Consider the following 13,040-nt stretch of genomic DNA (forward strand, 5'->3'; position numbering starts at 1 on the left):
GCCTTTGCCGAGGTGGGGACCAGCTCCTGGCTTGACCCTGCCAGGCCCCAGGCCCATTACCACATTCAGACCCTACACCCTCTTTTTTTTTTTTAATATTTATTTATTTATTTGGCTTAGTGGTGGCATGCCTGTGGGATCTAGTTCCCCGACCAGGCACGGAACCCAGGCCCCCTGCACTGGGAGTGCGGAGTCTTAACCACTGCTCCACCAGGGAGGTCCCAGACCCTACATCCTCTTGAAGCTCACCTCCACAGCAGGGTTCTGCCCTCTCCTTGGATTCCCACAGCCCTCGTCACGCAGGTGACATCACAGTCACCAGGCTCTGGGCCCTGGGGACAGGGCCTGGGCCTGAAGTGGCTTTTCAGAGTCCGCATGCGGAACAGGCAGGAGGATGGAGCGGCCTCCGGGTCGGACGTCCCTCCACCACCCCCTGCGTGGGACCCTCCCGACATCCTATGAGGCAGCACAGGGCTGCGCCTTCCCCTTCTGTGGAGAGGAAACTGAGGCACGGAGCTGTAAGGCAACGGCCAGGGTCGCGCAGCACCGGGAGCCCGGGCTGGAACAGAACAGGCCCTGTCCAGAGCCTGGGGGAGCACACCCTCCACGCGCTAAAGACTGGGGACAATGGCGTGGAGGGGGGGCACTTCCTGAAGGTTTGTCCCCAGTGGAGGCAGGGAGCCAGGAAGGGTGACGTCCATCCCTACCACCAACCCGGACTGGGCCAGGCCTGTCCTGAGGGCTTCCAGGCTGAGGAGGCCGGGGAGGGGGTGGGGGCCCGGGGGAGGGAGAGGAGACGGGCTGGGGAGGAGGAGCTGGGAAGGCCTGGACTTGCCCATTTCCATGGGGGGGGGTGGGGTGGGGGGGAGTAGCTGAGGTCACTGGAACTCGGACATGAGCTCGGCCAGCTCAGGGATCCCCAGGGGTGCCCGAGGCCTGCACCCTGGTGGCTCCTCCTCCCCGAGGCCCCTACCCCGGGGCGGGGGGGCGCAGCATATCCATCAGCCCGGTTTCCCAGACCAGGCAGGCCCAGCTTTTTGGCCGCGGGTGGGTCCAGGCCCGGAAGGCCGGGCGGGGGCGGCCGGGCCGGGGCGGGGCTGGCGGAGGGACCGGGCCGCCCCCTTCCAGCGAGGGAGGGAGGGCGCGCGGCCGGCGCCTTTAAGCGCGGCGGGGCCGGCTGCCCGCAGACCGTCGGCCCGCAGGGAGGGGGCGTCTCTGCCGTCCCCCGCGTCCCCGCGTCCCCGCGCCCCGGGCATGTCCCTGCGGTGCCGGCGCCCGCCCGCCTGAGCCACCCGGCGCGTGTGGCCGCGCTCCCGCCCGCGTTCCCTCGGCGGGCGCCCGCCCGGAGCCGCGGCCTCGGTGCGCCCCCCGCCGCCCCCGCCGTCCCCGCCGCCGCCGCCGCCGCCGCCGGCCCCGCCATGCAGGCGCGGGCGCTGCTCCTGGCCGCTCTGGCCGCGCTGGCGCTGGCCCGGGAGCCCCCGGCCGCGCCGTGTCCCGCGCGCTGCGACGTGTCCCGGTGCCCGAGCCCCCGCTGCCCCGGCGGCTACGTGCCCGACCTCTGCAACTGCTGCCTGGTGTGCGCCGCCGTCGAGGGCGAGCCGTGCGGCCGCCCCGTCGACTCGCCGTGCGGGGAGAGCCTGGAGTGCGCGCGCGGCGTGTGTCGCTGTCGCTGGGCGCACGCCGTGTGCGGCACCGACGGGCACACCTACGCCAACGTGTGCGCGCTGCAGGCGGCCAGCCGCCGCGCGCTGCAGCTCTCCGGGACGCCCGTGCGCCAGCTGCAGAAGGGCGCCTGCCCATCGGGTAAGCGCTCGGCCGGGCGGCCGCGCCCGCACTGCGGGTGTGGGGGGGGGGGGAGGAAGCCGTCTCCTGGGGAAACAGGCTCCCCGCCAGCGCGGAGCCATGAGGTCTGCGCTCCCGGGCACAAGGGATGGTTTCTTTGAGAAAGCATCGAACCGGCCTTCTGGTCTTCCGGGTGGGGAAACTGAGGCCGGGAGAGTAAACTGCTGTCCCCGAGGTCACAGAAGTAGTCAACCGTGAAACCCCGCGCTCTCCGGACCACCCCGAGGGGCCTGGTCTAGCCATACGTTTCTCCAGCCTCCAGCCTCATCAAAACTTACTCCTCTTGTGTCTCATTTCCCCTGGTCCCCATATCCCTGCCCTGCATGGCTGTTGGATGCAAAGCAGTCTTTCCTGGCCTTAACTATCCAGTCTGGGTATTCAAGCGACACCAGTCGAGTGACATGTGGCGTCAAGCGTGTGGGGTCTCTGGACCGCTTGGGGCTCCGTGGGGACAGGCGGTCAGGGCAGGAAATGGTCCCATCAAACCCTGAAACAGCCTCCCCTAACCTAGAGTTGACTCTGGGTTGCTTCTTGCCACACAGGTTGACCCTGTGGAAGAAAATGCTGGAAACCCCTGCTGTGCCCTGATTTGTTTGGGGCACCTCTTAGGAAGGCAGGATGCAGCGTTGGTTCCACAGGTGCTCTGAGCACAGCCACCTGTGCTGGGCCCGGAGTCCCTGGTGATGGAGATGAATCAGGCCCCGTGTGTGCCCTCAGCTCACAGCTGACCACCAGGGCAGGCTCTACCATGGGAAGCACGGCTGCCTGGGGTGTCAGGAAACCTTCAGGGGCGAGGGACATGTAAGCTGAATCTTCAAGGATGAGGACATATCTTCCAGGCAGCAGGAGGGATAGGCTTTCTGGGAAGAGAAGACAGCCTGAACCACCACGTGGAGGCCTTACCGTGCGTGGTGAGCCGTGCTGGGGAGAGCACGTAGCCCAGAGCAGCTGGTGTGCAGGGGATGCGTGTGCACACATGTGTGCTTGTGTGTGTGAGAGACACCCAAGGCTGGGCAGGTTGGCTGGGACAGGACCACGAGTGGCTTATAAAATCATGCTTTAGAGTTCATCCTGTAGGCTGGGCTTCATGTCAGGGATTCTGAAAATGTGTCCTGTGGCCCCAAAAGTTCGGGAAAATACACACCAGCCGTGCGGTGGAGATTCACACTCTGCTTGAGTCTATCAGAGCTTCTAAGAAAACCTGCAGGAAGGGAAAAAAAAAAACAAACCACAAAATGATGAAAGCCAGAGTTTCCCAAGAGAACCTCAACAGAACTCTCTCCTGGCAAAACACACATGACCTCACCGCCTCCTGGCACTCTGGGGTTCCGGGGAGCCCGGTTTGGGAAGCGTTACGTGGGATTAGCCATGATTATATGGGAGAGTCATTGAAGGGTTCTAAGAGAAGTGAAGGTGCTGTGGTCAGTCTTGTGTTTAGACTGTGCCCAGGAGAGCATGGTGCATGTTGATGTCATGGAGCTGCGTGTAATCCTTTACTGAGCACCCGCTGCGCCCTCTGGCTTGGGGCTCGGAACCAGCGGGCCCATCTCAGGCTGCGCTGGTGGGTCTAGGGGACAGAGGTGGGCCTGGCGCCTGCCCACGGCAGCTCAGGGGTGTCGGTGGGCCTACTCTCTCAAGTAGTGGCTGCTATTAGAATCAGGCTGCAGGGCGCCGGGGGTTGGCAGGCAGGTTGGAGGTGGTCTAGGCATTTTGAACCCTTTATTCTTTTTGCTTTAAATTTAATTTTTTTAATTTAATTTTATTTATTTTTAAATTGTCGGCTTCATTGGGTCATCGTCACGGTGCGTGGGCTTTCTCTAGTTGCGGAGTGCGGGGGCTACTCTTCATTGTGGTATGCGGGCTTCTCATTGCCGTGGCTTCTCTTGTTGCGGAGCACAGGCTCTGGGCGCGCAGGCTTCAGTAGTTGTGGCACACCAGCTCGGTAGCTGTGGGGCACAGGTTTAGTTGCTCTGCGGCATGTGGGATCTTCCTGGACAAGGGATCGAACCCGTGTCCCCTGCATTGGCAGGTGGATTCATAACCACTGCGCCACCAGGGAAGTCTCTGAAACCTTTATTCTTTTTTTTTTTTTTGAAACCTTTATGCTTGACTGATGGAGTCCACGTTTGTGAAGCACCTTTTCTGTGTGTCCCAGCGGCCGTGGGCTGGTACAAGGCCCCTGTGATAAGGCAGACCCCATCGGGGTCCTGGAGGAACTCTCCTGGGGGAGACACAGGAGGGTGAGAAGAGGACAGTAGCCTGGTGACCACAGACAGAGGCAGAGGGCTCAGCGGCTGGAGCGGGAGGTCACCGGCTGGTGCTGTCCCCGCCCCTCTCACTAATGCTGTGGGCGCCCACAAGTTCCTTGCCCCCAGCTTCCTCATCTGGAAAACGGGGTGACAGTAGCAGCTGTGGGGAGAATTGGTGCAAGGAGTGAGGAGCCATGGCGCACGGCCACATGCCTCTAACAAGCGTCAACAGACTGTTTCTTATTTCGTGTGTTATTATTACCACGATTCCGCCTCCTCCCGCCACCGTTTCCGTTCATCTGGCAGGGCCTGGGAGGCTCCCCAGAGCAGGGGCTTCGGTGCTGAGCTGTGGGAGGTGACCGGGAGTCTCTGGGCGGAGGATGGGGAGGACGCAGAGGGACAGAGGGACAGGAGCAGAGCAGAGGCACGTGGACCGGCCGCACAGGCCCAGGACCCCACAAGCCCTGCTGCTGCCAGAGCCCAGGGGGCGGGGCCCCGGAGAAGCTGGGGCTGCCGGAGGGGATGGGGAGGGGAGGTCTCGGTGGGTGGGGGGCGGGTGAGATGGGTCCAGGTTCCCAGGAGCACTGTTCACACTGCGGTCTGTGTGTGGCCCCATCCTGGCTCCTGGGCTCTGTCCAATCACTGTCACCAGGGCACAGGGATCTCAGACACCCGGGTTCCCGTGGGGCAGCACATGCAGTATCCAGCCCTTGTGGCATCGGTGCTGGTACCGGGCTCTCTCCGGCGCTGCCTCATTTGATGCCGTGAATCTGTCCTTACTCATGCACCGCAAATGCGCTCACTGAGGCTGTGAAAGGCCAAGCGATCGGGCTGAGGTCACTCGGCCGGGAAATGACCGAGTCAGGCCTGGCCCGGGTCGGGCTGGCTGTGAAAATCGTGTTGTCACAGGCCCCAGGCTTTCATCTGCGGACTGGGCAGCAGGGTCCCTGGAGTCTGGAGTCAGGGCCAGGCCTGGGTCTCCAGTGCAGATGGGCTCAGCCTCTAAAGAGCGTCACTGGCAGCGTCCCCCCACCCTGCCCTCCCCAGGGCCTGGTCAGAGGTCACCGGGCGATGTCCACGTGTAGTGGCAGGTTGGGTACTGGGCTCTGCCGGCATTTCCCCATGGACAGAAGTCCTGCCAGCTCTACCCTCACCTGCCTTCAAATACACCCAGGTCCTGTCTCCAGCCCCCATCTTCCCTGAGCTGGAGTCCCGTGTCTTAGCTGGCCGTGACCGTCAACCTACAGGACCACCCACAGGAAGTTTAGGTCAGAAGCCTTTGTCACCTTTGACTCCCTTCCTTCCCCTCATTCCTCACCTCCCATCCACAGGAGAGTCCTCAGCGCCACCTGGAAACATCCCCCCAGGGGCCATCTCTCCTACCTGCCCCAGCTGTGCTGGCCTCCCTCTTCCTCCCTTTGGTTGCTTCTTCACACAGCAGCCAGGATGACCTAGATAAATCCATCCTGCCCGTCACAGGTGGGACCCCCTCAGCAGCTCCCCAACACTTACCCTGACCCCCAAGGCCCTGTGCTGTCTGGCCCTGCCCACGCCTCCAATACCACCTCATCCTCTGCTCCAGCCACACTGGTCTCCTTTCCACCCCAGGGCCTTTGCACGTGCTATGCCAGCTGCCCAAAATTCCCATTCCCTCACCGTCACAGGGCCAAGTCCCCATCCTGCCTTGGCCTGGATGTCCCCCCACCCTGAGCTGCCTTCCCTGACTGCCTGGATAATCCCCTTCATTAGCCCCATGAGTGCACCTTGGCGGTTCCTCTGGACCCCTCACACCTCTTCTTTGACTCAATGCCTTGTTTTCATCTTCACCAGACTCCGAGCCTCACAGGGTGGACATCTGGCCTGTTTGTTCCCTGTGGGCCTGGTCTAGCGCCTGAGCTCAGAGGTGCTGCGGAATGAAAGGCTGGCCCATGTGGTGGGAGTCCCTCCTTGCATACCCCCGGTGACGATGGGCTCACTACCTATCTGGGCAGCTCTAGGGTATTCCTGTGTCCGTGCTAAGCAGACACTACACGGTGTGGGTGAATACCTATCAGTGGGAGAGTAAAACCCAGAGAGCTGTGTGCAGAGGGTCTGCGTAGAGCAGAGGCGTGTCCCTTTGCACTCACGCAGAGCCCTGCGATCCTCACAGCCTCTCTGCCTACAGCTGCAGACAAAGAGGCCTTCGAGCGTGCAGTTAAGTCAGAATCTCGAGCCGGGGCCGTTCACAACGCGGCGTTAATCATCAGCTTTTATTGTTCAGCCCCAGAGCAGGTGCCAGCAGAGGCTCTCTTTCTATTTATTTAAGAGCTTTGCTGGCTTTCGATTTTTAATCCTTTTAGCAGCTTCCTGGGGCCTCGCTGGTCTCGGAATTCTGCATTCAGGCTCATCAGGCGTCCCGCTGCGCCTGCTCCCCGCCTGGATGCGGGGCTGAGCTGCAGCATCTGGTGGCCCCCAGGCCCCGTGAGGAGCCAGGAGTCCAGCCAAGAGGCGCTTAAGGCCTGGGGTGCAGCTGTCCTTTCCCCACCAGGGCTTGGCCTGGGAAGCACCCTCACCCCCCACGCTCTCTAAGCTGGTATGGGGGTGCCCTGGGATCCCACAGCACCCCATCTGGTCTGTCCTCCCCAGGCCCCTCCCCTTCCCATGCACCTCCACACAGCACCCCAAAGGGCGCGGGTATGAGACAGATCTCCCTGGCCCAAAGCCCAGCTGTGACTCCCACTGCCTTTGGGACCAGGCAGGACTTCTGATGCAGCCTGCAGCCTCAGTGCATCCTGGCCTCTGCTTCCTGCCCACCATCGCCACCGCCAGCTAAGTCCCAGTGAAGTCCCTGATCATCTGTGTTACGGGGACAGATGATGATGCATGGAACTCGGGAGGGAGAACCCATCTCCAGAATGGGGAGAGGGATAGATCAGGGAGGGCTTCCTGGAGGAGGTGGCATCTGAACAGCCACGGAGAGGTTGGTGCCAAGAGAGCCTGTGCAGAGGAGGACAGCAAGGAATGCTGCGCATAGGCTGGTGCCAGATGGATAGGAGCTGTGAGGGTGACCCATCTTCAGGAGATGAGGGACCCCTGAAGGCTTATGGGTAGCAGGTGGACAGAGTAGGTGCAGGGTCCCAGCTAGTGGGAGTCTGGTGTCCTGGGCAGGGAGACCTGATTAGGCCTGAGCTAGAGTGACAGCCGAGGGGAACAGGCTCCAGAGGGGTTAGGATCTCATGACTGATGGCGGGGGGTGGGTGGCGCGCAGGGTGGGTGGGTCGTGGGTCCTTTCCTGGAGCAGCGGGTTTGGAGAGTTCTGATTAGGTGCTGGGGCGGGGGGGGGGGGTGGTTTCTGGCACAGAGGTGTCCAGTGGGGGCGGGTTCCATGGTGAGAGCCTGGCTGCTGCGTGGCCCTGTCCATGTGCTGGTGGCAGTGTTGCTGTGTGTGTCTCATTGAGAGGGGGTGGCCTAGGTTTGGGACAGAGCAGCAAGCTCATCACCTCTCCAGACTTTGGGGGCCCCTCCGTGACCTGTGAGGCCTGTGGAGCTCCACCCCCACCCAGCCCAAATCCAGGTCCATCCTTGCCTTCAAGTCCACATCCAAGGGGACCCAGCGGAGACACCAGCCACTTTGGGAATGAACTGCCCCGACCTGGTCCCACCGCGAGCATGGGCAGGATGCTGGCTGAGCTGGAGCCAGGGTGGGCCGGGCTGAGCCCACTGGCTGTGTCCACCTGGCTTCCGCTGGCCTTGTTTGGTCCCCATGTCACAGCTGAGGAGCCTGAGGCCAGAGGAGCCAACTGATGGACCAGTCAGGGCAGGGAGGGCTTCCCGTAAGAGGAGGGCCAGGAGCTGACTGCACCTTGGCTTCCTACAGAGCCGCCTGGGGTCCTGCCTGGCTGTTGGGGCCCCTTTAATAAAACACAAACAAGCTGGTGGCAGAGCCCTCTCCTCCGCAGGGTTGGCTGCAGCCCCAGTGGGACTCACAGCCAGAGGAGCCAGGCTGGCCCCACGCTGAGGACCAGCCAGGGCAGGGCTCTCCTGGGGGCAGGACAGCCAGGCACCCTGGCCGAGGACCAGCATGGGGAGAGAGATGTGCAGGGGGTCGGGGGTCAGGGACCTGGCTGTGGGCCCTGGTGGGTCTCCTGACCTCTCTGGGCCTTTTTCCTCGCCTGTAAAGTGGGTGAGGATTGCTGCCCTGCAGAACTGCTGTGAGGACTCCCTGGTATCACAAGTGCCCGGAGCTCTGGCTGGCGTGGCCCATGGAGGGGGAGGCGCGGCCACAGCCCTTGGCCTTGTGTTCCAGGGACGGGAGCCTGGGGGTCGCAGACAGTGGCATTGCCACCCCGCACCCTTGGGAGCTGTGTCCACTGTCTTTGGCCGGGGGGAGACAGTTCACTCGGGGACGGGCGCGTTTTCAAGAAAAAGAAAAACACAGGCAGGGAGCCATCCTGGGAAGTGATTAGGCCCGGAGGGCGGCTCTTGGGGCTTCAGAGCCTGCCCCTTGTGGGTGGTGGGTGGGGCCGGCAGGCTGTGGAGGGGCCCCTGGGACCATGCGCCCACATGCAATTCCCCTGTTCCCCTGCAGTTCTCTGCTCCCAGCTGTGGGTGGGGGGCACCCAGGTGTGGGGACAGTCCTAGGGACGGGTCTGGGAGGCGTCACGAGGTGCCTTGGGCCCCAGACGAGAGAGCCTGTTCACTGAGTCGGGGCAGGCTCCCGAGGGGAGGGGGGTTGGCCTGGGCCTGGGGGGGGGATGAGGGAGGGACTGGTTGCAAAGGTGGGGGGACACCTCAGAGCACATGTGCTTGGGGAACCAGACCTGAGGGTACCAGGTAGGCAGTAGCAAGGCTGCAGATGTAAATGGGACCTGGACACCCAGGTCCTTGAGCCCTGCTGAGAGGTTGCCATCTGGCCTGCCGGCTGTAGTCCGTGTCACGGACAGATGGGCACAGCCTGGAATCTCATGGGCATCTGCTGATGGCCCTTCCATCCCCAGCTCTCAGCTAGCTACTGGGTGATGGGGATGGGGGGGTGCCTTCTGATTTCAGGAGGCAATAGAAGAAGGGGCAGTGACCTCGGAGTTAGAGGAAAGAGCTGGGTCTCAGTCCTGGCCCTGCCCATGGTGTGCTGAAGGGGTTATGCATACAGTCGGGCAGGTTGCGCACTGCACAATTCCAAGGGAGGTAGTCACGCTGTGATCTTTGTTAAGAATGGTCCTGGAGTTGTGCAGTACACAGCCTGTGCAGCAGTACAAGTGGCCCTGTGGGGTGTCTGGGCCAATCACTTTCCCACGCTGGGCCTTGATTTCCCCAGCCGTTCCATGGCAGTCGTGACTGTCCAGAGCTGGCACTTAGTAGGTCCTCTGTCAGGGCCCCCTGGCTCCCTGCCCGCTCTTCTCCCTGTCCCTTTCCGCCCTGGCTGTGCCCCTTCCTCTCCCGGGAGGCGCCGCCGGACACCTGGCCTTGATTGCTTTGCTGTGTGTCAAGTTCTTCCTGACTAGAGCTTCCAAAGCCTGTGGACTGCAGCTTATTTTTGAAAACAAACAAAAAAAATGGTAACAGCTGAATCTGGTCAAGACTGACTGTTGACTTCAGAACTTTGGCTCCAGGACAGGGTGAGGGTGGGGGTGGGGGTTGTCAAAACCCCCAAATAAACAGAGTCTGCCTCCCAGCCGTGGGGCCCAAGGTTTGCATGAGGAAAGAGGCGGTGGGAACCACGTCTTCCCTTCCCACTGATTCATGGGATGATTCATCTGTGTGTGGGGAGGAGGACCAGGAAGCAGGCCCTGCCCCGCCCCCACCCCGGCCCCACCACCCACCTCGCCGGCTTAAAGCGACAGGGCCTGGCAGGGCCTGTGTCACCGGTCGGTCGGCTGACCTAGGAGCTCCACGGGGAGCCCCAGGCCGCGAGGTCAGGGAGGGCACAGGCTCTGAAGTCCGTGGGACCTGGGGCTAGCTCCAGGCCTGTCTCCACCCTGAACCATCTTTGCCTCCAGCCTGTTTCCTGGGACACAGAACTGGCCACTGATGCTGGTGGTGTGAGGCTGTGCCCCGCCAGACTTGGTTCACAGGCTGAACAATGTTCTTTGTGGTGGTGTTTGCAGACCTACTGTGTGCTGGGTCGGATGGGGTCAAGCAGAGCAACCTCATCCTAGGGTTAGGGTTAGGGTTAGGGTTAGGGATAGGGTTAGGGTTAGGGATGGGGTTGGGGTTAGGGTTAGGGTTAGGGATGGGGTTAGGGTTAGGGTTAGGGTTAGGGATGGGGTTAGGGTTAGGGTAGGCCCTCCCTCACTCCACACCCCCAAGGGCTGCCTGGGGTTCACGTGTGCTGGTCACTGCTGGACTATCAGGGGATCCAGATGTGTGTGTCCCAAGGGAGCAGGTGCCGGGGTGGGAGGTAATTACTGCCCTGCTCCTCCTTGGCGCTCCTGGCGCTTGGCAGCCGCCAGGGCCCTGTGGGAAACACCGCCAGCCTCTTGCTCTCTCACCCCCCAGCCCAGCTCACAGCCCCTCCAGGCCTTCCTCTCTCCCGTCTCTCTTTTTTTCTGTATCTAACTACTTATGGGAGAACATTTGGAAAATGCGCAAAAGAAAACAAAATCACTCATAACTCAGCCTCTGCCCCTGGATACCCACCATGAAATATTTTGAGGTGTTTCCTGCCAGCTTTTGGCCTATGAATATTTTACAGAAGGTTTTTGTTTTTACATCATCACATGAAATTGAGTGTCATCTATTTTAAGTGATCTCTGGAGAGGCCGCATTGGAAAGAAAAGCATTTGGAGGGAGGCCACCGTGCTGTCCAGATCTACAGGTCGCCGGGTCAGCTCCTTGGCCACTTGGGCGGCTCAGGGCACGCTCAGCCTGCAGGCCCTGGGCTGGGTCAGCCAGGGGGTGGACAAACGTGCCTAGAGCTTTGGAGTCTCTGAGATCCAGGATCCAATCACGTGGCCTCTTCCGATGAGATGTTCTCACCCCACCTCTGCCTTATTCACAGGGGGCCCGGTCTAGAGTTGGCCGAGTTGCATGAATCAGCCTCATGGGTGATGCTGTGCTTTTGCATCTCTGTTTGCCTCAAGGGGTGTCCTTCCAAGCCTGGATCGGGGCACCGCTGGACCCCCCCATCTCACCCTGGGCCTCCCTGTGTTCTATCACTGGTCACACAGTGCCGTGCCTGGCTGGTCACTGGCCTGTCCCCAGCACCGGGCACACACACAGAAGGCACTCGGCGTCCCTATGAGAGCAAGTGTGGTGGGCCAGGCAGTACGATAGGAGCCCGAAGGAAGGCTGGGAGAAGCCTGCCGGGGGTTCTGCCTGGAGGAGGTGGAATTTGAGCTGCATGTGGGACAGGCCGGGGCATCATGGTAGGGAGAACTGGGGAGCGGTCCACGTGGGATGAGGACAGAGTGGTGGGTGACAGAGCAGAGACGAGGGCTAAGTGGCCCCCATGGAATACGCAGCGGGGAGGGGTGACATCTGGCTTCCCCCTTCTGGGCACAGCACGGTGGGCACGACCTTCGGCCAGAGTGAATCCAGGCCTGGTGCTGAGTCCTCCCCCTGCCTGGGGTGCTCCGGGGACCTTGGTAATGTAGGGGCGCCTGGCAGGGGAGCTTCTTGTCAGAGACCAGACCCTGGAAGGGGCAGCAGCGTTGGTGGCTGGCTTCCTTCCCTCTGCCTTGAAGATCGAGCATGAATGCAGGTTCCCGGGGCCCTGGGGACGGGGCAGGCAGAGCTATGCTCAGCCCCCACGGGCTAGCTGACCAGGAGCTTCTCCTCCAGAGTCTCGGGGACTACTCGCAGTCCCCATGGAGATAAACACGCCAGGCACCTGTGTGTGCCGGGAGCGGCACAGCCCTGGCCCGGCCTGGGCGCTGCCTGTGACCGCCACCTCTGAACCTTAGACGCCACACCTCCACTGGGTTTTGCCTCTGGGAGGGGGTCCCTGGCGGCTGCCGTTTGATCATCAAGGAGCCGCGAGGTGGTCGGCAGTGGGCCAAGTCTCCCAGCCAGTCTCCGGCCACCCCGGACAGGCGGCCTTTGATTCAGGCTGACCTCAGGGAGCTGGGCACTCTGCGGCCGGCGCCGACGGGCTGGTTGAGAAGCAGACATCACAGGATCTGTGGGGTGGACCCTCCTTGCCTCCCTGGACCACAGAGCCCAAGGCAAGCTCTCCTCTGGGCCCGGAGTCCCAGCTCAGGCTTAATGCACAGTCAGGGCCTTGGGGGACCACCGGGGAGCAGAGGGCCCTACAGAAAGGAGCCCTGCGACCCCAGTCCAGAGCCCGGTTCTCCTGGAACTGAGCCTCAGCTTCCCCACCTTCGTGATGGAGCCGACGATCCCCGCCCTGACTGCCCCCGGACAGTGGGGAGTTGAGTCGGGCTGCGGGTGGGGACCGCGTCTGTCCACAGATGTTTGTGAGGCGCTGACTGTGGGCCTGCACCCTGCTGCCGGGCCGCCCCCAACCTGCGCCCTCCGTCCCTTTGGATAACCTGGAAAACCAGATTTCCACTGGGTCCTGATGCTCCTTCACTTCCCAGAGACCATCAAGAGACAGGTCAGCTGCAGAGCCGGACCGCGCAGGCTGAGCCCTCTTTGCTTACCGCCACAAGGGAGCAGAGTGGGTGGTGGGCTCCCTGCCTCGACCCCTCCCCCGGGGCTGGGAGCCTCACACTTTGCAAGTCACATCCTTTTCCCACCGCTCTCTGGGGGAGGGGGTGGAGAGGCACCTTCCATCTCACATTTCAGATGAAGTGAAGGGGCCCAGAGAGGGTAAGTGATTTGCCTAAAGCCACACAGCTGGAGCTCAGTGGTGTGCAGCCCAGCGCTCATTTCAGGCCCTGGGAGCCACTTACAAGTGGTGCTGGGCAGCGCGGATTCCGACAGCGCCGGTCTCTGGCGGGGGCCTGGGAGACCCCGGCACACCCCTGCAGGGAGACCAAAGGGGTGTGATGCTTGTGCCACCCACACGTC

General features: G+C 62.1%; 1 protein-coding gene across 1 annotated transcript in view; it reads left to right on the forward strand.

The window, feature by feature from the left end:
• Positions 1–1,418: 1,418 nt before the first annotated feature.
• Positions 1,419–13,040, forward strand: part of HTRA3 (HtrA serine peptidase 3) — a 30,401-nt gene continuing 18,779 nt past the window's right edge. The window contains exon 1 of the mRNA XM_057705805.1: positions 1,419–1,803. Within this exon, the coding sequence (XP_057561788.1) occupies positions 1,419–1,803 (385 nt within the window). The remainder of the gene's footprint in view (positions 1,804–13,040) is intronic.

The sequence above is a fragment of the Hippopotamus amphibius genome, chromosome 13 (genome assembly GCF_030028045.1).
Source record: "Hippopotamus amphibius kiboko isolate mHipAmp2 chromosome 13, mHipAmp2.hap2, whole genome shotgun sequence".
Taxonomy (NCBI): domain Eukaryota; kingdom Metazoa; phylum Chordata; class Mammalia; order Artiodactyla; family Hippopotamidae; genus Hippopotamus; species Hippopotamus amphibius.